The 21,655-nt window shown below is 54.9% G+C and overlaps 1 protein-coding gene and 1 long non-coding RNA gene across 2 annotated transcripts; both read left to right on the top strand.

Annotated features, from left to right (window-relative positions):
* The first annotated feature begins 70 nt into the window (after positions 1-70).
* LOC118976892 (uncharacterized) lies at positions 71-1,288 on the top strand. Its single transcript, XR_005064367.1, has 2 exons — positions 71-458; positions 631-1,288. It is a non-coding gene; the product is annotated as an uncharacterized LOC118976892 (long non-coding RNA).
* Positions 1,289-2,584: 1,296 nt separating this feature from the next.
* Positions 2,585-18,744, top strand: ZNF839 (zinc finger protein 839). Its single transcript, XM_037031407.1, has 8 exons — positions 2,585-2,914; positions 6,749-7,537; positions 7,927-8,112; positions 13,968-14,060; positions 14,652-14,801; positions 16,428-16,568; positions 16,706-16,835; positions 17,519-18,744. Exons 1-8 carry the CDS (start codon positions 2,624-2,626, stop codon positions 18,508-18,510), a joined length of 2,772 nt encoding a protein of 923 aa, XP_036887302.1. The 5' UTR covers positions 2,585-2,623; the 3' UTR covers positions 18,511-18,744.
* Positions 18,745-21,655: the final 2,911 nt, after the last annotated feature.

Raw genomic sequence — 21,655 nt, 5'->3', positions numbered from 1 at the left:
TCGAGTTTGTCGCGGACGGCCAGGAGGAGACGGGGCAGAGTCCCCCCTGCGCGGGGTCACCGCCGGTCCTGCGCGGCGCGGCCGCACTGCGGGGCCATTTTCGGGTGCTCTCAGGCGCTGCCGCTCGTTGCTTCCCCACGCAGGGCTTCCGAGGGTCCTCGGGGAGACTCCGGTCTTCTGGGGTTCTTAGAGCTGAAAGCCAGACTTGGAATTCATTCCCCCGCAAATGTGTACGGTGAGCCGAGGGCGTGCCCCGCCGCGCCCGGGGTCGGAGCAGCTCGGGAGGTGGGAGACACCGGAACCAGCCCTCGTGCAGGTAGCGCCACTCGCTGAGCCAGGCGGTCTCGTTGTGGACGCCTCTGGAAGCCTCCTCTTGCTCCTTTGTTGCTTTTCGGAGAGAGCCTGGGCTTCACATTTCTCCCTCGTGGGTCGGCAGTTTGCAGCCAATCGGCAGCTGGGTGAGTTTCTCACTCGCGCTCAGGTCTGCAGGTGTGGTCAGGCGTGTTTACTTGCACAAAAGCCGGCTTTGCGGGGTCGGTGTCGTTTTATATCGGGGTCCAGCAAGGGCTCCAGCCACTTTGGAAAAATCTCCGGTGAGAACATCTACTACGCCACTCATTCCTTTCTCAGGCAGGTGTTGGCTCTGACTCAAGTTACAGCTCAGGCCTGCCAACCACCGGCGTAACGCCCAGGCCGGGGCTCCGGGTGTCCTGCAGCTGCGCCGGTGCGCACTGACGCCGGCGACTGGCCCGCTGTCCTCGTGCACCGCCGGTTAGAAGGAGAGCCTGGGCTGCTGTCACCCGGTCTGACTCCGGCAGATCGCGTCTGTGTCAGGCTCCTTGTCACAACCAGGGACGCACAGAGGAGGAGGCAGCCGAGAGGGCTGCCCGCAGAGTGGGCGCTGTCCTGAGCCAGGCCTCAAGGGGGTCCAGAGTACGCCTCTGGGACGGAAAAAGTATTTTGAGCAGAAGACATTTGAGTTCCCGAACAGTCTTTTCTGCCGAAAGGTGGAGCCTTCCGGAAGAACTCGAGAAGATTCAACCGTCCTCAATCCCCTTGCCTTGTGGGCCCTCATCCGGGGAGGCGGCGCACGACCCGTGCAGGCCCCAAAGCCAGCCCAGCTCCGCGCTGCCCCAGGAGGGGCGCGTTCACCTGCCCCAGCAGTCCTTCGTTTCCCCGAGTGCCCGTTTCTCCTTCCCTCCCCCACGAAGACAGTGTATAAGCCGCGCGATCCACCTGCCTCTGAGTCACGTTTTCCTGGGAACTCTGGTAGGTACATTAATAAAAACACATCGTCACATTTTTGTCTCTTCTCTTGTAAATATTGTCCTTTGTCCTTTTAATTTACAGATCCCCCCGCCGCCAAATAACTTAAATGGGTAGAGGAAAAGTTTTTCTTCCCCAACATTTGAAAAGGTGATAAAATGGGGTCCTAGATGAAGGGGGATCTTCTTGGCTTAGGGGTCAGACGGAACCTTTCCGACATCCAAGGATGGGAGGATGAGGAGGGCTTTCTTGTAAAACTTTATTGGAACAAATTCCACAATCTGACCTCCCCTCTGGCCAGTCCTTAGTGAGGCCCCTAATTAATTGAATTAGAGCCCCGCAGAGAGCACAGTGACTGTAACAGGGGTACAGAGGATGGCGGTGGTGATGGTGATGATGATGGTCCTGTGGAGAGAAAAGTGATCGGAAAGTCTTCCAGAGCCTCTCTCCCACCAGCCTTCCCCTTTAAGGGTATGATAGCACTCGTAACATTATACTGCAAATTCCAGTTTCCTCCTCCTATTTCCTGCCAAAACTGACCTACAGAAGGCAGGATACCCATCAGACGCTGAAGAAGTATGTGTTGACTTATGGCCCTTCTCTCTCCTCTTTGGGGAGAGAAGCTGAGACCGACCGATGCACACACCGGCAGCCACAGGACTCACAGAGCCAGGAGAGCAGAGTGGGAAATGCTGGGCTGAAGGAGAGGGGGCGGCAGAGCTGGGGACTGAATGTGCAGAACGGTGGGAAGCTTCCTTAGTTGGTCCTCCCATTTATTCACTCATTCCTATTCATCCACCCATCATTCGTTCCCTGAGGTGCTCTCTGGGCCGGGGCTTATGCGCCCAGTCTGAGTGAGTGGCTAGAGTCGGGTGCGTCGCCCTGGGAACAGTTTGGGGGCTGGGAGAACACTCGTTAGAAATGCACATTTAGAATTCCTTCCCAGATCTACTAACTCAGAAGGTCCAGCGGTGGGGACCAGGAATCCACAAGTCCAGACAGGATCCTCAGGGGACTCTGATGCGCGTGCCGTTGAGAATATTTGGATAGTGTGACGTCAGGTCGGGGGCGCTGGCACCCCGAAGATCTCCGCCCAGGAGACCCCGCACAAGTCCTGGAGGAGGTGACCTCGGGAGGTTAAGGCCACGACAGGTGTCTCTCCATTGGCTGATTGTGTCTTCGATAAAGCCGGGAGAGGCGTGGCCCTCCCAGACTCCGCCCACCGCCCGCTCCAGCGGCAGCCGCCTTCCGAGGTTTCTTGGCTTGCCGGGCACTCGTAGTCGCCCCTTTTCCAGCTGACGCACATTAGAGCCGCCGTCACTCAGCACCCGCGGTTCGAATCCCCGCGTCGGCCGTCATGGCGGGTGCGGAATCGGAGGCTGAGGGCTGCGGCGAGGGCGGAGGCGGCGGCGGCCGGGCTCCCCCCGCGCGGGGCGGCAGCGCCGTGCGCGTGGCCCCGCTGGGCCCCGAGCAGCTGCGGCGGGTCCTGGAGCGGGTGGCGAAGGCGCAGCCGCCCGCCAAGCCTCCGCCGGCGCCCTTCGTGCTGCAGGACGCGGTGCGGCGGCTGTGGGACGCGACCCAGCAGGCCGCCCTGCAGCAGGGCCCGGGCGCCGAGCCCCCGCGCCAGCCGCGCCTGCCGCCGCCTCAGGTGAGGCGCCGGGAGGGACCTGGGGGAGCTGAGGCCGGGGGTGGGCGCGCCCCCGCGTCACCGCAAGGCCCAGACCTGCCGGGCCGGAGAGGCCGATGGCGCCCGCTTTGAAGCTCAGCGTCCCCACACTAAGCCTCCGAGATCGGCCCTGTCCCGCCCCGCCCGGCGTCCGCCGTCGCTTCAGCACGCCTGGCCCCCGGGGCGTGTGCCGCTGCGCCCGCAAGCCCTCTCGGCCCCACGGGCCCTCTCGCACGCCCCTGTCATCCATTCCGCACGTATTGGGACCTAGTGTGTACACGCCCTACACGGAGAGCACGGGACAGATTCCGGGAGTGACGAGGGGCCGCTTTAGAGTGAGCCGTCCCCAGGCCTGACACCGGAGACCTGGTTGGATTAAAAGGAACCAAGTGGCAGGTGCTGCGACTTGGGACAGAATTAAGTACATGGGGGGCTTGGCGCAGGACTCGGCACCCTAGGTTTGTAACTCAGTGCCCAGCACGGCGCCTGGCACACGCTTCGTGTGTGAAATGTGCAGAAGCACTCGGTACACGACAAAACCCCATTTCTCAGTGGCGTCATCTCCAGGGACACACGGCTGTTGGCTCCTGGGGCAGGTGGGACTGCGGCAGGGGCTCCCAAGCCCAGAGGGTCCAGTGTAGCCCCGGAGGCCCAAGACAGCTATGATTCTGCCCAAATGCTTCCCAAAGCTGTGACTTTGGGTAACAACCTCTTGGGCCTCTGGTTTCCTTATTTGCAAGAGGGATGGTTCATTGGGTGAGTTTTCTGGGTGTTAGTCTGCTGCGGAAACCAGTGTCTCCCCGTAAGCTGGGCACAGCAAGTCCTTGGAGTCAGAATGGGGACCGTGACTGCTGTTTGCAGAGGCCGCTCCGTGCCTGGCACTGCTGGGCTGCCTGGTTCTCAGCTCGCAGGGAAGCAGTTGCATTAGCATTTTACGGATGAGGAATATGCTCAGAGAGGCTGAGGAACTTGGCCGCCAGGTGGGGTCCCCTGGGCGTGGCTGCATTCCAGGGCCTATTGAATGTGGCCACAGCTTTTTGGGTTTGGAGTGGCAATGTAGAAAAAAGTCCAAGAATGACATTTTCCATCAAATGAAAGCAAACCCCGAGTTAAGAGTTAGGTGGCCTGACTGTTTCTGTAGCTAATCTAATCAGGACGACCTAAGTTCTGCCTGAATTCACAATAATGTGATTGGACCACCCATCCAGCTAATACTCGCTGAACCCCAGCTGGGCCATGGAGGCCTGGAAGGCAAACGGGATGTGTGCCTTGCCCCTGGGGAGGTTCTAATCTAACCAGGGAGGTAAAACGGGCCTCAGGTAACTTTTGACCACAGAGAGCTAGAAACACTCCTAGAAGAAGGGAGAGGCTATTTCTGGCTGAGGGACCAGAAGAAACTTGGTGGCACAGGTGGCATCCGAACTAGATTTGGAAGGGTGGGTGCCCTTTGAAGATGCTGGGGCTGAAAGGCAGGGTTGGGAGTCGGGGTCAGAAGGCAAAAGCCAAGTGGATACACACTCCAGAGGGTCAGAGTTTGGCTTTCGTCCCTCCCCACTGCTCCCCCCCGCCCCCACCCCACAGAGGCATTGCTTCCTTCTCTGACAGGCTGAGCCCTGTTTCTCCCTACACCTAAAATGCGTTTTCACCTGGCAGCAATTCTGCTCAGCCCCCTGGCCCCAGCAGAGGTCGCCTCTCCGCACAGGGCAGGGAAACTGCCCACCTCCTGGGGGAGGCTGGACTTTGCTCATCCTCACCTGTTGGCACCCATAGAGGCCCAGTAAATGTCCCCAAATGAAATGAACATACAACAAAGTGCCCTGTCGGATGCCCACACAGTAAACTAGTGTCCCGGCAGATTAAACATTCAGGCCACTTGCCACTGTGACAGCCCTCAAACAATAGGGTTTAGTGCATGCACACAGGGTGTGCCAATGCCTGCGTGTGTGTGCACACGTGTGTAAGAGTTTAATGGCCTTACCGGGTAATGTCCTTAGAGCTTAGAACAACATTTTAAGTAACACAGTGAAATGAGACAAATGCAGTTCTCAAGATGCAGTGTAAATCTGTCATTTTTATCGGCCTCCAGTTAGTAAAAGGGGGGCTCTAAAGAGGGCCTGTTGGTGGCCCCAAGTCAGTGGTTCTCGTGTGGGGACACCGGCAATGTCTGGAGACATGTCTGGTTGTCAGTGTGGGGGGTGCTACTGGCATCCCGTGGGCAGAGGCAGGGCTGCTTCTCAACATCCTGCCACGCACAGGGCGGCCCGCACGACAGCATTACTGGTCCCGAGTGCAAGCCGTGCAGGGTTGGCAAAGCCTGCCCAGGCTGGCGAGGTTCGTCTCTCCTCTCCCCCCGGAGAGGGACGCTCATTATATCCGCTCCGTGAGGGCAGGGACGCTGCTGCACCACCCCTGCCTTGGGCCTGGGACAGCTGTGTCCCTGACACCCAGACCATTACCTTGGGCACGTCATCACTGCCTAGTAACTACTTGTGGGTCGTTGTGGGTCACAGCACTCCTCTTCGGTGGGCCCCTTGCTGTTACAGATGGTGCTGCCTGGAGTCTCCTAGACGTGTGTCTTTGTGCCTGTGCTAGGGTTCTTACAGGATTCAGGAATTGCTGGGCCAAAAGCACATGCATTTAGAGTTTTGTTAAGTGTTTGAAAAAAAGCTTGTTGGAGATATTACAGCCCCACTCCTACATGTGTGCCCTGGAGAAACACACACACACCTATACATACACACACGTGCATGAAGTCTCACAGCAGACCTTCAAGTACAGGGTTGGAGACCACCAGTCCATGCTTGGGAGGGTGCTGTGGTCACACGGCAGGGAAAAGGAACCCCGAGTTAAGCCACACGCCTTAACATGGATGCATTTCACAAGCCACAGAGCAAGTGAAAAGCCCCACCAAGTTGCAGGAGATGATATGCATTTATACAAAGTTTAAAAACGTGAAAACTACATATTTTTAGGGATGTCTACATGTAATATAAAAACTGCATGAGGATGGTCAGCAGCGTATTCAGGTGGGGCGAAGGGAAGGGCGTGCAGCCTGGGAGGGCAGGATAGGGCCAGAGGCGCTGGCGCTGTGGTAGGGCTCAAGGCGAGTACGGGGGGGCCTTGTTCTTTATGGCTGTTTGTTATTTTTTTTTAAAGATTTTATTTATTTATCTTTAGAGGGGAAAGGAGAGGGGGAGAGAAACATCGATGTATGGCTGCCTTTGATGTGTCCCCTGCTGGGAGTTGGCCTGCAGGGAACCAGCCTGCAACCCAGGCATGTGCCCTGACTGGGAACCGAACCGCGATCCTCTGGTTCGCAGGCCTGTGCTCAATCCACTGAGCTACACCAGCCAGGGCTCTTTATGGCTGTTTTGATTTCCAAAATTTCATTAAAAACTTTTAAAAATGAGTCTACAGGTTGAATTGAGTCCACTTTAGGGTACTGAATTCCAAGTAAATACAAGTGTAAAACTATAAGAAAGGATATTTCTTAATAGGTCATGAAATAAACTCAGTGAATAATGACTAGTACAGTAGATATAATCAGAGGCATTTATGCAGGAATGGTAAGTAGTTTTATGAACTTTTAATGTTATTTACATATGCAAATGTTTCTGTCCTAACCTATGGATATGAAGGAAAATACATTACTGGTCTCATCAGAAAGATTAGGAAACATCACTGTACAGAGTGCGGGTCCATAGACTTTTATGTCCATGAGATGCATTTTATAATTTAGGAAACCTTTCAATAGTGTATTTAGGATGAGAACAATATTGCAGAGCCATTGATAAGCTAAACACTTCTCTCTTTAAGCAACTGGAAGCCGTCTGTGTCAAGGTAACACCTGGAGAAACGGAAGGTCGGGAGAGGCTGACAATACCCCACCGGGCGGCCGTCCAGCCCAGGACAGCCAGGCTGAGCCAGCTGCCCGGGCGGCACTGCGGTGTGTTGGGGCCCAGGGTCACCAGTCCTCAGCTGCTCGGGGCGGGTCCCCTCCTGAGCGCCCAGCCACAGCCACCTGTTCAGGTGCTCGCACAGAGGCCGCTGCCTGCCCTCCGACCGGTCCCTGCGAAGAGAGCCGTGGCTCCCCTGGCTCCAAAGGGATCCAGTGTCACGCTGGCCCCTCGGTCCGCCTCTGACCCGCTGGCAGTAACACCTGTTTCGTCCAGTTCAGCAAATTTATTTGTCTCCAACTTGCATCCGAAACACACTGAGAGACTAAAAAAGCCTTTAAAGGTGAAAACACGTTCTGGGCGGATATCTCGACCTCCCAAGTATAAAGCCAAAGATTACAAATTCATAAAAATGGAGGACTTGGCCGACAGCCACCCGTCAGACTCAGACGACTACGCAGAACTGAGCGTGGAAGAAGAGGAGGAGCAGCGGGAAAAGTGGGTGCTCTTCGACCTGCCGAGCTGCTCCCTGCGGCCCAAAACCTTTGGGTGTCAGGCCTGTGCGAAGTCCTACATAGGAAAGGGGGGGCTGGCCCGGCACTTCAAACTCAACCCGGGCCACGGCCCGCCGCAGCCTGAGACGTCGCTGTCCGGGAAAGCCAATGGGGGTGTGACCCAGGGCCTGTCGTCAGCACGGGGTGGCCTGCAGGTAACGTTTCTGTCTGGTCACTGTTCTTGTCACTGCCTGTCACCCTTAAGTGAACCTTTGTGGTGTTTGAGGGGGGTCCAGGCAAAGGCTCACGCAGAAGCCAAGTCATCGTGTGGGGGCCCCGAGGCCCCACCCGTCAGTCCCTCCGCCAGGTAAGCGAGGCGCGTCCTCTGTCTGGACCAGTGGGCGTGGGGAGTGCGTTACTGGGAGTGTGGCGCCGCTTCTTCATTCTGGTGGGTGAGACTCCTCACTCACCCTTGGTGGACCTGACAGTGGTTCTCCGGAAAGGTCGGCATTAGGGACAGTGGGCCAGGGGGTCGCTGCCTTGGGCACCAGCAGTGATACGCTGCGCATGTCCTTCCTGTGTTGCCCCCTCCAACACCACCCAGAACGGCCAGTCTGTAGAATTTGAAGAGGCATCGGTGTCGGAACCAGCGGATGGAAGTTACTCAGCCCTTTTGGGAGCAGAGAGATGCTCAGGGCCCATGCAGGGCTGCGCCACGGTCCCCACAGAGCCCAGCGCAGCCGCCCTGCAGCGGAGCAGTGCGGCCAGGAGCAGCGCCAGCCTCCAGGAGGTATGTCGCTCTTAGACTCTGCTCTTGAAACTTGTCTGGCGTGCTGTGTGGCAGTTCGCTATTAGGCTTCTGAATTTAAAAGTAAAATACCCAGATGAGTAGACCGTTCACCTGGGATGTAACTGGGTGAGATGCGGTAAACTTCAGGGCAGCATCACCTGGAGTCGTTCAGGTTTGCCTCTTTTCTTTTTTTGGTAAAAAGTTTCCAGGTGGAAAAGCATGTTTCAGGGTTGAGCCCTGGAATCTCCCTTCCAGCCCCTGTGTGTCCTGCACGTGGTTGGACTGACTCCGGAAGCTGGGACACTGAACTCACTCGGGTTGCCCTTGGCCGGGGTGTTGTGTTTGCCGCGTGACAGCCAGTTGGAATCTGTGTTTTGTTTTGTTTTGTTTTTAGTGGGGAGAAATCTCTCTCTCTGGCCCCCTACCATCAGGCCCTGACCTCCCTCACTCAGCCAGCCTCCCACTATCTCCTAGCATGAATTCTTTTTATTGTTTGTTTTAATATATTTTATTGATTATGCTATTACAGTTGTCCCATTTTCCTCCTCCACTCCCCTCCACCCTGCACACCCCCTCCCCCCCACATTCCTCCCCTTTAGTTCATGTCCATGGGTCATTCATATAAGTTCTTTAGCTTCTATATTTCCCATACTATTCTTACCCTCCCCCTGTCTATTTTCTACCTACCATTTGTGCTACTTATTCCCTGTACCTTTTCCCCCTCTCTACTTCCCACTTCCCCACTGATAACCCTCCATATGATCTCCATTTCTGTGGTTCTATTCCTGTTCCAGTTGATTGCTTAGTTTGTTTTTGTTTATTTTAGATGTGGTTATTAATAATTGTGAGTCATTACTATACATGTTTTTTAAAGATTTTATTCATTTAAAGATTTTATTTATTTATCTTTAGAGGGGAAGGAGAGAGGGAGAGAAATATCAATGTAGGGTTGCTTCTCATGCATCTCCTGCTGGGAACTGGCCTGACTGGGAATCGAACTGCGGTCCTTTGGTTCCCAGGCCCCCGCTCAATCCACTGAGCTACACCAGCCAGGGCACTATACATGCTTTTTAATCTTCTTTTTCTTAGATAAGTCCCTTTAACATTTCATATAATAAGGGCTTGGTGCTGATGAACTCGTTTAACTTGACCTTATCTGAGAAGCACTTTATCTGTCCTTCCATTCTAAATGAAAGCTTTGCTGGATAAAGCAATCTTGGCTGTAGGTCTTTGGATTTCATGACTTGGAATACTTCTTTCCAGCCCCTTCTTGCCTGGAAGGTCTCTTTTGAGAAATCCGCTGACAGTCTGATGGGTACTCCTCTGTAGGTGACTGTCCCCTTATCTCTTGCTGCTTCTAGGATTCTCTCCTTCATTTTAATCTTGGCTAATGTAATGATGATGTACCTTGGTCTGTTCCTTCTTGGGTCCAACTTCTTTGGGGCTCTCTGAGCTTCCTGGATTTCCTGGAAGTCTATTTCCTTTGCCAGACTGGGGAAGTTCTCCTTTATTATTTGTTCAAATAAGTTTTCCACTTGTTGCTGTTCCTCTTCCCCTTCTGGTACCCCTATAATCTGGATGTTTGAACGTTTAAAGATGTCCTGGAGGTTCCTAAGCCTCTCCTCATTTTTTTGAATTCTTGTTTCTTCATTCTGTTCTGGTTGAATGTTTCTTTCTTCCTTCTGGTCGACTCCATTGATTTGAGTCCCAGTTTCCTTCCCATCACTATTGGTTCCCTATGCATTTCCCTTCATTTCACTTAGTGTAGCCTTCATTTTTTCATCTAATTTGCAACCAAAATCAACCAATTCTGTGAGCATCCTGATCACCAGTGCTTTGAACTGTGCATCTGATAGGTTGGCTCTCTCTTCATCACTTATTTGTATTTGTTCTGGAGCTTTGATCTATTTATCCAATTGGGCCATTTTTTTTTGTCTCGATGCACCTGTTACTTAGTGAGGGGCGGAACCTTAGGTGTTGACCAGGGTGGGTCAACCCAGTTGCTGGGGTGTGAGGCTATATGTGGGGCAGGGGTCCAAGAGGGAATAATGGCACTTGCTCCCCTCTCTGCTGGATTTCAGTGTCTTCCGCCGCTTCCCCCAAGTAAACTGGGCCCTTCTGGTGCTGATTCCTGGGTGGGTGGGCTTGTGTGCGTTCTAGGACCCTGTGGGTCTCTTCAAGAGAACTCTCCTGTGAGGCTAGGAGTCTCTCCCTGCACGTCAACCCCCACAGGTATTTTCTTTTTTTTAAAATATATTTTATTGATTATACTATTACAGTTGTTCTATTCCCCCCTTCATTCCCCTCCACCCGCACACTCCCTCCCCCACCATTCTCCCTCCCTTAGTTTATAACCACGTGTCTCAAGTTCTTTAGATTCTATATTTCCCCCACTATTCTCGCCCTCCCCCCTATCTATTTTCTACCATCTATGCCATTTTCTGTGCCTTCTCCCCCCTTCTCCTCCTCCCACTTCCCTGTTGCTAACCCTCCATGTGTTCTTCATTTCTATGGTTCCACTCCTGATCTAGCTGTTTTCTTGGTTTGCTTTTGTTTTAGGTGTGGTTGGTAATAACTGTGAGTTTGCTGTCCTTTCACTGTTAACACTTTTCATCTTCTTTTTCTTATATAAGTCCCTTTAGCATTTCATATAATAAGGGCTTGGTGATGATGAACTCCTTGAACTTGACCTTATCTGAGAAGCACTTTATCTGTCCTTTCATCCTAAATGAAAGTTTTGCTGGATAAAGCAATCTTGGCTGTAGGTCTTTGGATTTCATGACTTGGAATACTTCTTTCCAGCCCCTTCTTGCCTGGAAGGTCTCTTTGGAGAAATCCGCTGACAGTCTGATGGGTACTCCTCTGTAGGTGACTGTCCCCTTATCTCTTGCTGCTTCTAGGATTCTCTCCTTCATTTTAATCTTGGCTAATGTAATTATGATGTGCCTTGGTGTGTTCCTTCTTGGGTCCAACTTCTTTGGGATTCTCTGAGCTTCCTGGATTTCCTGGAAGTCTATTTCCTTTGCCAGACTGGGGAAGTTCTCCTTTATTATTTGTTCAAATAAGTTTCCCATTCGTGGCTGTTTCTTTCCCCCTTCTGGTACCCCTATAATCCGGATGTTGGAACGTTTAAAGATGTCCTGGAGGTTCCTAAGCCTCTCCTCATTTTTTTGAATTCTCATTTCTTCATTCCTTTCTGGTTGGATTTTTCATTCTTCCTTCTGGTCCATTCCATTGATTTGAGTCCCAGTTTCCTTTCCATCGCTATTGGTTTCCTGTGTATCTCCCTTCATTTCAATTAGTTTAGCCTTCATATGTTTCTCTAATTTGTGACTATAATCTACCAGTTCTGTGAGCATCCTGATAAGTAGTGTTTTGAATTGTGCTTCTGAGAGGCTGGCAATTTCTCAGTCGCTGAGAGTTATCGGCTCTGGGACTTTGAGTTCTTCTTGCGCCATCTATCGGGCTGTTCGTGCCTGTTCCATAGCAGGATCGGAGCCCTAAAGTGTTCACTAGAGCAGGGCAACTAAGTCGCTGGGTTGTGATGTTGTATGTGGGGGCGGGGTCAACAAGGAACTACGTCCCGTCTGCCGCCTCCCGTTGAGGCCCCCACAGGTGCTGCAGTTGCCACTGTTACCGGGTCCGAGTGTTTCGTCCCACTGCACTCGAGTGTGCCACCGCCGTCAGCCCTCACCCCCTGGGACCTGTGTGGTCTGTCTCACTGTGTGTGAACGTGCGACCGCAGTCAGTCTGCCCCGCACCCTGACTGGTTCCGGGCTGCCTGTGCGCCTAGGTCGGGGCATCTTTCCTGCCCGACCCTGCTCCGCTGCTGGCTCTGCCCCTCTTACCGTCCCATTGAACGGTTAGTGGTTGTCAGACTTCCGTAAATTCAATTTTCTGTTCTTTGGCTGTGTCTTTGTTCTCCAAACCTTTGTTGTATTCAAACTTGGTTGTGGGAGAAGGCACAGTGTTTCCACCTATGCCTCCATCTTGGCGGAAGTCCCCCCACAGGTATTTTCAATCAGTGTTTTGAGGCTTTATTTCCCCTTTGGGGCCCTGGGCTGTGCGGTCTGTCTCACTCCCCAGTCTCGTCTGGTTTAGCTGCATGCGGATGTGGGACCGCTGGGTCATCTGGCCGCTTTTCGTGCCACGCCCTTCCACAGCCCCCTGCCTCGCTGGGTCCGCCCGCTGCCACCCCGCCCGCCCAGGGTCCCCCAGCCGCCACTTTTTCAGTTGCGACCCCTGTCCACCCGGCCGCCCAACTCTGCTCCCCCTGCGGGTCTGGATGAATGTGTCTATTTTTAACTCCTTGGTTGTGGGACTTCCATACAGTTCAGTTTTCTGTCGGTACTGGTTGTTCTTTTGTTTCTAAATTGTTGTTGTCCTTATTTTGGTTGTGCGGGGAGGTACAGTGTGTCTCCCTACGCCTCCATCTTGGGCGGAGGTCCGACAGTTAGAATCTTAATCGGGAGGTGAGAGACAGCGAGAGAGTGATGGCTGGCCCCGAAGGAATGGCCCTGAGGTTCCTAGGACACTCTGAGGGTCTAGTGGGAGCTGTCAGCCCGGGCAAGTTAGCTTCTCTGGGGGTGGGGGGAGTTGTTAATGAGCCTGGGGTGACCTGTTCTAGCAGCAGGAGCTGATGAGCCACCCTCGGGCACTGGGCTGGCTCCGCTGCAGCTCCGCCACTAGCCTTGTGCTCGTTCCGGCTCACCTTGGCTCACTGGTTCCACGGTCATTGTTATCTCGACCCGATGGATGAGGAGCCCAGAGCTTAAAGAGGCTATTAACGTGAACACAGTCACCCTGCAGGTGGCAGATGCAGAGTCTGGGTCCAGGTGTTGGGTGTCTCCACCTGACAGGGCGTCTGGGACCAGTGGGGCCTGTCTGCTCGGTACAGCAGCGACTCTCACGTGGCGATCCCATCTGCGGACTCACAGCGCCACGTCTGGCACACAGAGAGCCCAGTACCGCTCTGACGAGACTGCTCAGGCTTAGAGCGGGGAACCCCTCAGAAATGGGGTGCACACTGACCGTCACATATCAGGCCCTGTCGTGGGTGTGGAGGGGACGTGTGCACAAGATAGACATGGCCCCCACTCTCGGGAAAGACGACAGCCACACCAATTGGTGGCCACTGCCAGGTAGGCCTGAGAGGGGAGCCCAGGACAGAAGAGGTGCCCTGTCCACTGTGGGCCAGGTGTGGCGCGGGGCACCCTCGTTCTGCCCTCCCGCACCTCGGGCAGTGTCAGCCGCCAGTTGGTCATTTTCCTTAAGGGCTTTTGCAGGTCATTCTGTTTCCTGACCACCTGCTGCTCTCTGATCTCCCTGCAGCCCCTGTGGCCCCTCAAGGTCACTCCCAGCCTCCCTGAGCCTCCTGAGACTTTTCATCACTAAGCCCTGAGCACTGCACCCCCCCCCCCCTGCATCTCCTGATACCCACCCAGTCCTGCTGTCACCTGTCACCTGGGTCCTCATCCTCTCACACCTGCATTCAGCTCAGGCGTCCTGACTGGCTGCCTCAGGGTTTGTTTGCATTTTCATCTCTGGTGCTGGCTGGGAGCCCTGGAGAGGAGAGCAGGCGTGTCCCCAGCACCACGTCCTTGTCCAGAACCTGGTCCTCACGCGTGCTCAGGGCTGTTGCGGAGGCATCAAACTCTCTGAGGCCAGGACTGATCACAGGACTGTGCCAGTGGGTGGGCAAGGGGGCTGCTCACCACAGGAGGACGATCATGGGGAGAGTCGCTTCCCTGCTAAGATTGGGGGACTTTCTGCCTCCTGTGTTTATTGCACCAACTTGTTGGCTACTGAGAGATGCTCGTGGGCTCTCAGAGATGTCAAACTCTTTTTTCTGGTAGTTTCTCCACCACTGTGACCGGCAGCATCTGGTGGAATTGGCCCTGCCCCAGCTGGCGCAGGTTGTGACTGTGTACGAATTTCTTCTGATGAAGGTGAGTCATCTTCATGTTTCTCAATGATCTAGGGGTTGATTAGAAGTTATGTTGAATGAGCCAGGCCTTCTAGAATCATTTCCCTCCAGGACAGAGCTGAAGTGAGGCTGCTGGACCTGCTGGATGCCTGGGTGGGGCCACGGCCCACATGGCCAGGTCTCTGGCAGGCCCCTCCTGGACCCCCTTGTCTGCTCTGACTTTGTGTGGGAGGCACCGAAGGGGAGCGGCAAACCTTGGCCCCTGCCCTAGCCGCCTGCCTCCTCTATGCGGGGCTCTGCTCCCTGGTGAGCCCACTCTGACGAGACAGCCTAGGTGCCTGCAGCTGCACTTCCCACTTCCAGGCCTGGACCTCCTCCCCCACCAGGCCCGTGAACACGCCTGTCCTCAGGCCTTTCTGCCATCCCCCACAACCCCAGGCCCTGCTGCTGGGGCAGGCGGGCTCTCCCTGGGGCATGTAGGACACCTCTGCCTTTGCCGGGCCCAGGCTGAGGCCTGGGGAACCTGTATCCTTCCCTCCTTTAAGTTTCTGTCTGTGTTTTCCATGTCATTGCCTCGGGCGTAAACCTCGTTGTCATCTTTACCTTCACTAAGGTTGAAAAAGACCATCTGGCAAAGCCTTTTTTCCCAGCTGTGTACAAGGAATTCGAAGAGTTGCACAAAATGGTTAAGAAAATGTATCAAGATTACCTCCATAGTTCAGGCCCATGTTCCCCGGAGCCCCTGGAAATAAACAACAATGAGGTAACAACAACAGTCTCCCTGGGACAGCTTCCCCGCAGAGCTCAGAGCTCTCGGAGGGAAGGGCGTCCAATACAAAGGACAGTGTGTTTCTGTAGTGATGTTTTCATCGTGGCTTCTTTTTAGCTCTTTTCTTGTCACGTGCAGGTTTTTCTCTTCATATAATGATGATAAATGCTTTTTTAAAAAGAAAACTCAGAAATGCAGATAAGGTAAAAGAAAATGTTCGACACCAGCCCTGGCCGGGTGGCTCAGGTGGTTAGTGTGTCGTCCCGTCAGGCCAAGGTTGCAGGTTTATTCCCCCATCAGGGCACATGCAAGTATCAACCAAGGATCGATAAGGGGAACCACAAATCAGTGTTTCTGTCTGTCTCTCCCCCTCCCCCCCTTCTCTAAAAATCAAGAAGTAAGAAAACTGGCAGCTCTGTCATCCTTCCCCTCACTCATTATCAGGGTTTTATTCACTGTGTGGGTTTCCGGGGGCCAGTGGTTATTGTGTCTGGTGGTTTTAACAGATTTATCGTTTCAATGTCATTGTCATCATCACATTTCCTTTATCTGTTGTGGGCCCTTGATGGGAACATGTTTTTATTATTTTTTAAGATTTTATTTATTTTATTTTCAGAGAGGGGGAAGGGAAGGAGAAAGAGAGGGGGAGAAACATCAGTGTGTGGTTGCCTCTCAGGCGCCCCCTACTGGGGACCTGGCCCACAACTCAGCCCTGTCCCTGACTGGCGATTGAACCAGTTGGCCTTTTGGTTTGAAGGCTGGTGCTCAGTCCACTGAGCTACACCAGCCAGGGCGGACACATGTTTTTAAAAAGACACATTTGACTTATTGCGGACCAATCCTTTGCTGGGCGTAGCATGCACCATGGGGTCAGGCCATTCAGGGGCTCTCCCTGGCCAGCACAGAGACTCAGCGCTGTACCCCCACTGCCCGTGCCTGTGAGCCTTCCATTCTCTCTGTCCGAGTCCCTGCACAGTCCGCAGGGCGGCCCTGTCAGCCTGGTAGATGCTAAACTCGCCGATCCCCAATCTCTCCTCTAACCTGCAGTGCCCTCGCTTCCCCGCCCCGCCCCTGCCTGCTGCGTTTTCTCTCCGTGGGTCCGTGCATGAAAGCTGGCAGCTGTCACTCATGACCTTCACACCTGCTGCTGCGCGTATGGGATCTGGTGTGATCCTCACCGACCCCCTTCACGGCCGCCGTGGCCTCAGATGGCGGCTGCCAAGCCCACCCAGGCCGTGAGCGGAGAGGCTCCAGCTTTGGGCCCCAGCCTCCCACACCCACGTCCTCCCCACCAGCTGGCAGAGGAGGCTCCGGAGCAGGCAGGACTGTCCCTCTGAGGGAGGCGGAGAGGGCCAGAAAGCAACCGTGGCATCAGACTCACACCACGGAGCTGTGGTGACAGTAAAGAGTGTTGGACATTGTTTTAGAGAACCGTCCCAATGCCTCTAAACTGCTGACCCAGACGTCTGGCCCTGGTCACAGCCCATGTCACCATCAGCTCCCCCGTCGAGCTTGGTGTGGACCCTCATTTTCCTCAGAGTTTGGGCGATGCCCCACAGGACAGAGGGACCCCACAGGCGTGCACGCAGGCCTTCAGTCCTCACACCTCGCTCTCCCCAGGTCGCTGAGTCCCTGGGGATCACCGAAGGATTCCTGCGGAAGAGAGGGACTCATACTGATGGTGTCCCCCACACGAGTGGCAGCCACGGGTCGGCCGGGCGGGGCCCCGAGGCAGCAGTTCCGAGGAAGAGAGCGGGCGAGGTGGGCATGGTGCGTGGTGGCGCCGGGGCTCCTGGGGGGCGGGGGGCACAGTTTCGCTTCTTGAACTCTCCAGGAGGAAGAGGTGCTGGTCTGCCCGCTTCCTGCTAGTCTCAGCTGTTTGGGTCTTCTCTTCCTAGACTGCAGAGGCGGGGCTGGCCTCAGCGAAGAGGACCAGGAGCGCAGCTCTGCCCAGGGAGCCCACTGAGCCTTCTTTGGACCGCGAAGGCCAGCGGAGGCCGGCTGGGGGCGCCCCGGCGGCCAGCGAGGGTAAAGTGCTTGTCGTGGTCCGGCCCGAGGCTCAGAGGCCTGCTTTTCAGGGTTGGTGCCCCTGTGGCCACGTCTGAGAGCCCTCTGGTCCCTCCAGACCTTGACCCCAGCGCCCCCACATTTGAGAGCTGCCGTGGTGGAGGGTGGTGTGGGGCCCGAGAAGCTGGGCAGCGCCGAGCCCCAGGGTGCCCCAAGTCTGTGGTTGGCTTTTGCAGACTCAGCTCTAGGTGCCAGCTGAGACCTAACCTGTGAGAACAAGGCGTACGCTGGCTTTCATTCCGGTGCTAGCCAGAACCCGTCAGTTCCCGCCTGAGCAGGGGGCATGCTGAGAGAAACAGCAAAGTTTCTGAGAGCCTCTCAGGGCCACCTTCCCGGGCGGACCTCTCCGGTCTGAGGATGAGATGTCCTCCATTTTCGGACTTACGACCTCTCTGGTGGGTGGGCCAGTGGGTTCGTCGTGAGGACAGTGAGAACCCTGGCACCCGGCTCCCTCGCCCCTTGGGCCTGCATTTCCTTGCGCAGCTTCATCTGCGCCGGGAAGCTCCGATCCCAAGTTGCGAGGAGTTTATATGTCCCCTTTTTTTTTGCAATAAAATTAATGTGGACCAGCTTATCTGGGTGGTGAGTGCAATGAACAGGCCTTAACAGGGCTCACGTGTGACCCCGTTTTCCCTGCTGTTTAGGTTCTGCCTTTCGAGTGAATGGGAGCGCCTGTCCGGGTCCTGAAGAGGGCCCCGGGACGCCGGTTTCTGCCCTCCGCTGCAGCGCGTCCCAAGCAGGCGGGCAGCTGAAGACAGCACTGGCTGACTGCTCGGCCCAGAGCGGGTCTGTGGCCCCCGCCCTCTCGCACCAGGGTGTCGGTGGGCCTGGTCTCCAAGCTCAGATGGGACAGCCTGGCACGCTGACCCTGGAGCAGGTGGCAGTGTTGCCCATGGAGAATGCTGAGGGACACTCTTCAGACCTACACGCTGGGGACAGCCTGGGGAGCTGGGGACTCTGCGGCAGCTTGATGTCCGAGGGAGGAGTGGCATCCCTGCTGCCTGGCAGGTCTGGACACAGCGGGGCAGGAAAGCTCAGCCAGGTGCCAGGCTCCTGCGTGAGTGGCCAGCACACCAGCCCCCAGGAGGCCCTGCCTGCGGGGGCCGAGGCCCCTCCGCTGGGGGACGACCTGTCTGTGCGCATTGTGCCGATGCGCGGTGCCTGCAGCCCCGAGCTGGAGCCGGGGCCTCTGCTCTCTACACACGGGGGTCTTGGAAGCCACACGGGGGACTCGGACCAGGTTCCCCACAGGACAGGGACACACGCTGACCAGGGAGGACTGGAGAGCACTGTGGCTGCAGGTGAGGCTGTGGTGTTGGAAGTCGCTGGCAGGTGCGGCCTGCCGCCTCAGGGACAGGAGCAGACACTCGTGCGGACTTCCGGTCAGCTTCTGCCCTGCCCGGGCTCTGCAGTGGCAGGGGAGGAGGGAGTGGCCACACCAACCGAGGCGGAGGGGCCCGTCCTTCACTCGTGCCCACCAGAGGGGCTCCTCACGCAGCCGTGGAGGCAGCGCCCGCCCAGTGAGATGGAGTCAGAACCGCAGCCCCAGACGTGTGTTCATTTTACCCAAAGAGGGTCTGTTTCAAGCGATGCGTATTTCTCCACCGTGAGCATGGACACAAACGAGCATTTATAAAGAGCGGCGCCTTTCCTCCCCACAGTCCGCCTTTCCCCCTTCGTGGTTGTGGTTGCGACCCCGGGTTGCCAAGTGAGGAATTTCTCCTGTTCGTCTGGCTCTCAGGAGCTGCAGGTGCGACTGCTGTGCCTGCCACCCCCCGTGACGCGACTGTCCCCTTGCTTCTCGGTGTATGCTGCTTGTTCACCACACTTGGTGCGATCCAGAAGTTTCTTCTAAGTTCAGTAAAAAAAATTAGCAGATAAGCTAGCCGTTCTGGGCAGCATTTTATTGAGAAGTAGGGAAGAAAGTTGTCTCTACTTGCATTTTACAAATGAGGAGAGAGGCGTAAAGGGGAGAGCTCCAGCCCTCTGGTGACCCGGCAGCCGGCACGAGAAGCCAGGTCAAATCTGACCGAGGCCTGGGCCAAGGCCTGTTGAATGCACATTTATTCTCTACTTACAGGATGTCCCAGCAGGTCTTCACTTCACCATTGTGTATGTGCTGCTGTAAATGGGCAGTGAATTTGCCAATGGAGGAAGAAATACCCCGCCGTGCTGTGCGTGATTGGCAGCCACAGATTTTCTGGACACGTGCTCCTGGGTGTGCGGGGCACTGGCAGGACTGACTGCAGCCACCAGTGCCCGTGCCCTCTCTGCCAGGGCAGTGTCCACAGGGCCCCAAATATGAGATGGATGGTAGCCAGCGCCATTGTCACTGTGCCGCACCGACAGACGTGACCTTATCATCACAGAAATCGTGTGGAACTGCCCCGTCCTCATCAAAACTCTCTCGTGTACAGAGCATTGGAGGTACTGAGGTTCGGCGCAGCAGCAAAGAGGCCTTGGACAGACAGCGGACGCCCACCGCCTGCCCCAGGGGCTGCACAGGGGGTTGCCGAGGGCCTTCAGGGCGGGCCTGTGTTTCCAGCACTGACCGTGGCGCCCAGGCCGGGTTCAGCAGCTGCACCTCGCCCGGCTCCTGAGGCAGCAGGCCCACCGTGTCCACCAGGTGACGGGGGTGTGGGCCGACGAACAGGAAGCAGGGGTGGTGGGAGTTGGTCTGTAATGCCCTCTGAGGGCCATATGTTTTTTTAATTTATTGATTCTAGAGAGACAGAAACATTGATTTGTCGTCCCACCTATCTGTGATTCATTGATTCTTGTGTGTGTGTACCCTGGCCAAGGATCGAACCTGCAACCTTGGTGTGGCGGGATGATGCTCCAGCCAACCAAGCTAACCAGCCAGGGCTAAGGACCATGTTTTTCAGATAAATTTTTACTTTCATCTCAGGAATAACATGCCCATAGTTTAAAACGTCCAGTGCTACCAAAGGGCCTTGATGAGCAGTGCGAGCCCTGACCTCGGCCCTCAGTTGCCCTCTGACTGCGGCTGCCCTGCTGCTTTGACTTGTCCATTAGCTGTCATCCGCGGACGAATCACTGACACATGGGGACAGCGCAGCCCCCCCCCCCCCGCCGGAAAACACACATGCCCCTCCCCCCCCAGTCGTCTGTCACACACGTTGGTGTTAAGTCAGGACTTGCTTCGTACACTTAAGTGTAAATATTGTTCACTGCTGAGCCTCTAGCTATAAGGACATTTTCTTGTAAGCTTTGGTTTTCCTACAGATAATGGCCTTGGAGTTTTTTCTCGCTTGCTTTTCTTTCTTTTTTGCTATTTGTTTTTTTCTTTAAATTAATTTTTAGAGAGGGGGAAGGGAGGGAGAAAGAGAGGGAGGGAAACATAGATTGGTTGCCTGTTGCATGCCCCCATCTGGGGGTTTGGTCCGCAACCTGGGCATGTGCCCTGACCGGGAATAGAACCAGTGAACCTTCAGTTTGCAGGCTGGTGCTCAGTCCACCGGCCACACCAACTGAGACTGCTCTTCAGTTATTTTTAACAAACTCACACATGCATATAGTTTAAAGTGTCAATTTTCTCAGATTTTTTTAAAAAGAAAGCAGCCCCCCTCTTCATTTCTGACATGTACATGCTGGGCACAGCTCAGCTCTGTGTGGTACACAGTGATTCTTTCTTAAAGATTTAATTTATTTAGTGTTAGAGAGAGGGGAAGAAGAAAGAGGGAGAACATCAGTGTGTGGTTGCCTCCCACATGCCCCCTAATGGGGACTGGCCCGCAACCCAGGCGTGTGCCCTGACCAGGAATCCAACTGGTGACCCTTTGGTTCACAGGCCGGTGCTCAATCCACTGAGCCGCACCAGCCAGGGCCATTGCGATTTTTATGCTTTTGTATTTCCTGGAGTTTTATATATATATGTTTGCATATGTATGTTTTTAGCTTTAATTAAAGGTACTTTTCATGAGCTCATCCCCAAGCCTTCCCCCAACCCTGTTCGGTTTTGCTGGTACTTTCCATCCCTTTACTGCCTACTGGGCAGGGTTTCTGGAGGCAGGGGAGGGAACTGCGGTTCGGCCACTGTGGTCGGAAGTCTGCTGGTGGCTCTCTCAGGACTTCATGGTTTCTTACAGAGAGAAGCTGTTTTGCAGATTATGTCTAGAGTTGTGCAGACTGTGGAATGCAGCAGAGTGCACAGCCGGAGCTCTCCTGGTCAGTCTGACACCCTGTGCGAGATCTCCGGGTGAATGCCCCTCGGTCGTGTGCTCCTCACTCAGCTCTTTTAGTTCCGTTTGTCCTTCGTGGTATCGATCCTTTCCATGAATTCTCCTGGGCACCTTGGTGTCTGGGGGATGAGGCACCAAGAAACAGGAAATGGCCTAGAAAGGCCTAGAAATCTTAGAAATTGTTCCATGTCTCCTCTGAAGAGCATTTGTCTCGGAGCGTCCCCCAAACGTAAAACTGCTGACAGACCTGTGCCTCGGGGGCCCTGCCCACCTGCCCTGGCTCAGACGCCAACCTTGCGGTTTCCAGCCTGTAAGACGTACGATGGGGGACTTTTATATGGTTGGATTTTAGCAAATACTGCAAAGGCAGAGGCAAGAGAAATTCTAAAAATTGTTGCTTTTAAATGCTTTTGAGAGGTCGACTTGCACAGTGAGAACACCCGACTTCTCAAAACAGCCCCCGCCCGGAACCACGCCTTTTATTTGTGGCACATGTTCTTTCCTTCCCTGGGAAGCCCTTGTTTCTGGGGCTAGAACTTCAGTTTTGTGAGGCTCCACCCCATATCCCACAGCGTGAAA

Source organism: Sturnira hondurensis, unplaced genomic scaffold (assembly GCF_014824575.4).
Source record: "Sturnira hondurensis isolate 20B ecotype Veracruz unplaced genomic scaffold, ASM1482457v3 Scaffold0021143, whole genome shotgun sequence".
In the NCBI taxonomy this organism is placed as follows: Eukaryota; Metazoa; Chordata; class Mammalia; order Chiroptera; family Phyllostomidae; genus Sturnira; species Sturnira hondurensis.
Note: the sequence above shows the minus strand (reverse complement) of the source record. Positions and strands in the feature narration are given on the sequence as shown.

Excerpts from the sequence above, each read along its gene's own strand:
- ZNF839 (XM_037031407.1), top strand. The coding sequence starts at position 2,624 with ATGGCGGGTGCGGAATCGGAGGCTGAGGGCTGCGGCGAGGGCGGAGGC. Across the intron at positions 2,915-6,748 it reads CGCGCCTGCCGCCGCCTCAG|CAACTGGAAGCCGTCTGTGT; the intron begins GTGAGGCGCCGG and ends TCTCTCTTTAAG. Across the intron at positions 16,569-16,705 it reads CGAGGAAGAGAGCGGGCGAG|ACTGCAGAGGCGGGGCTGGC; the intron begins GTGGGCATGGTG and ends TTCTCTTCCTAG.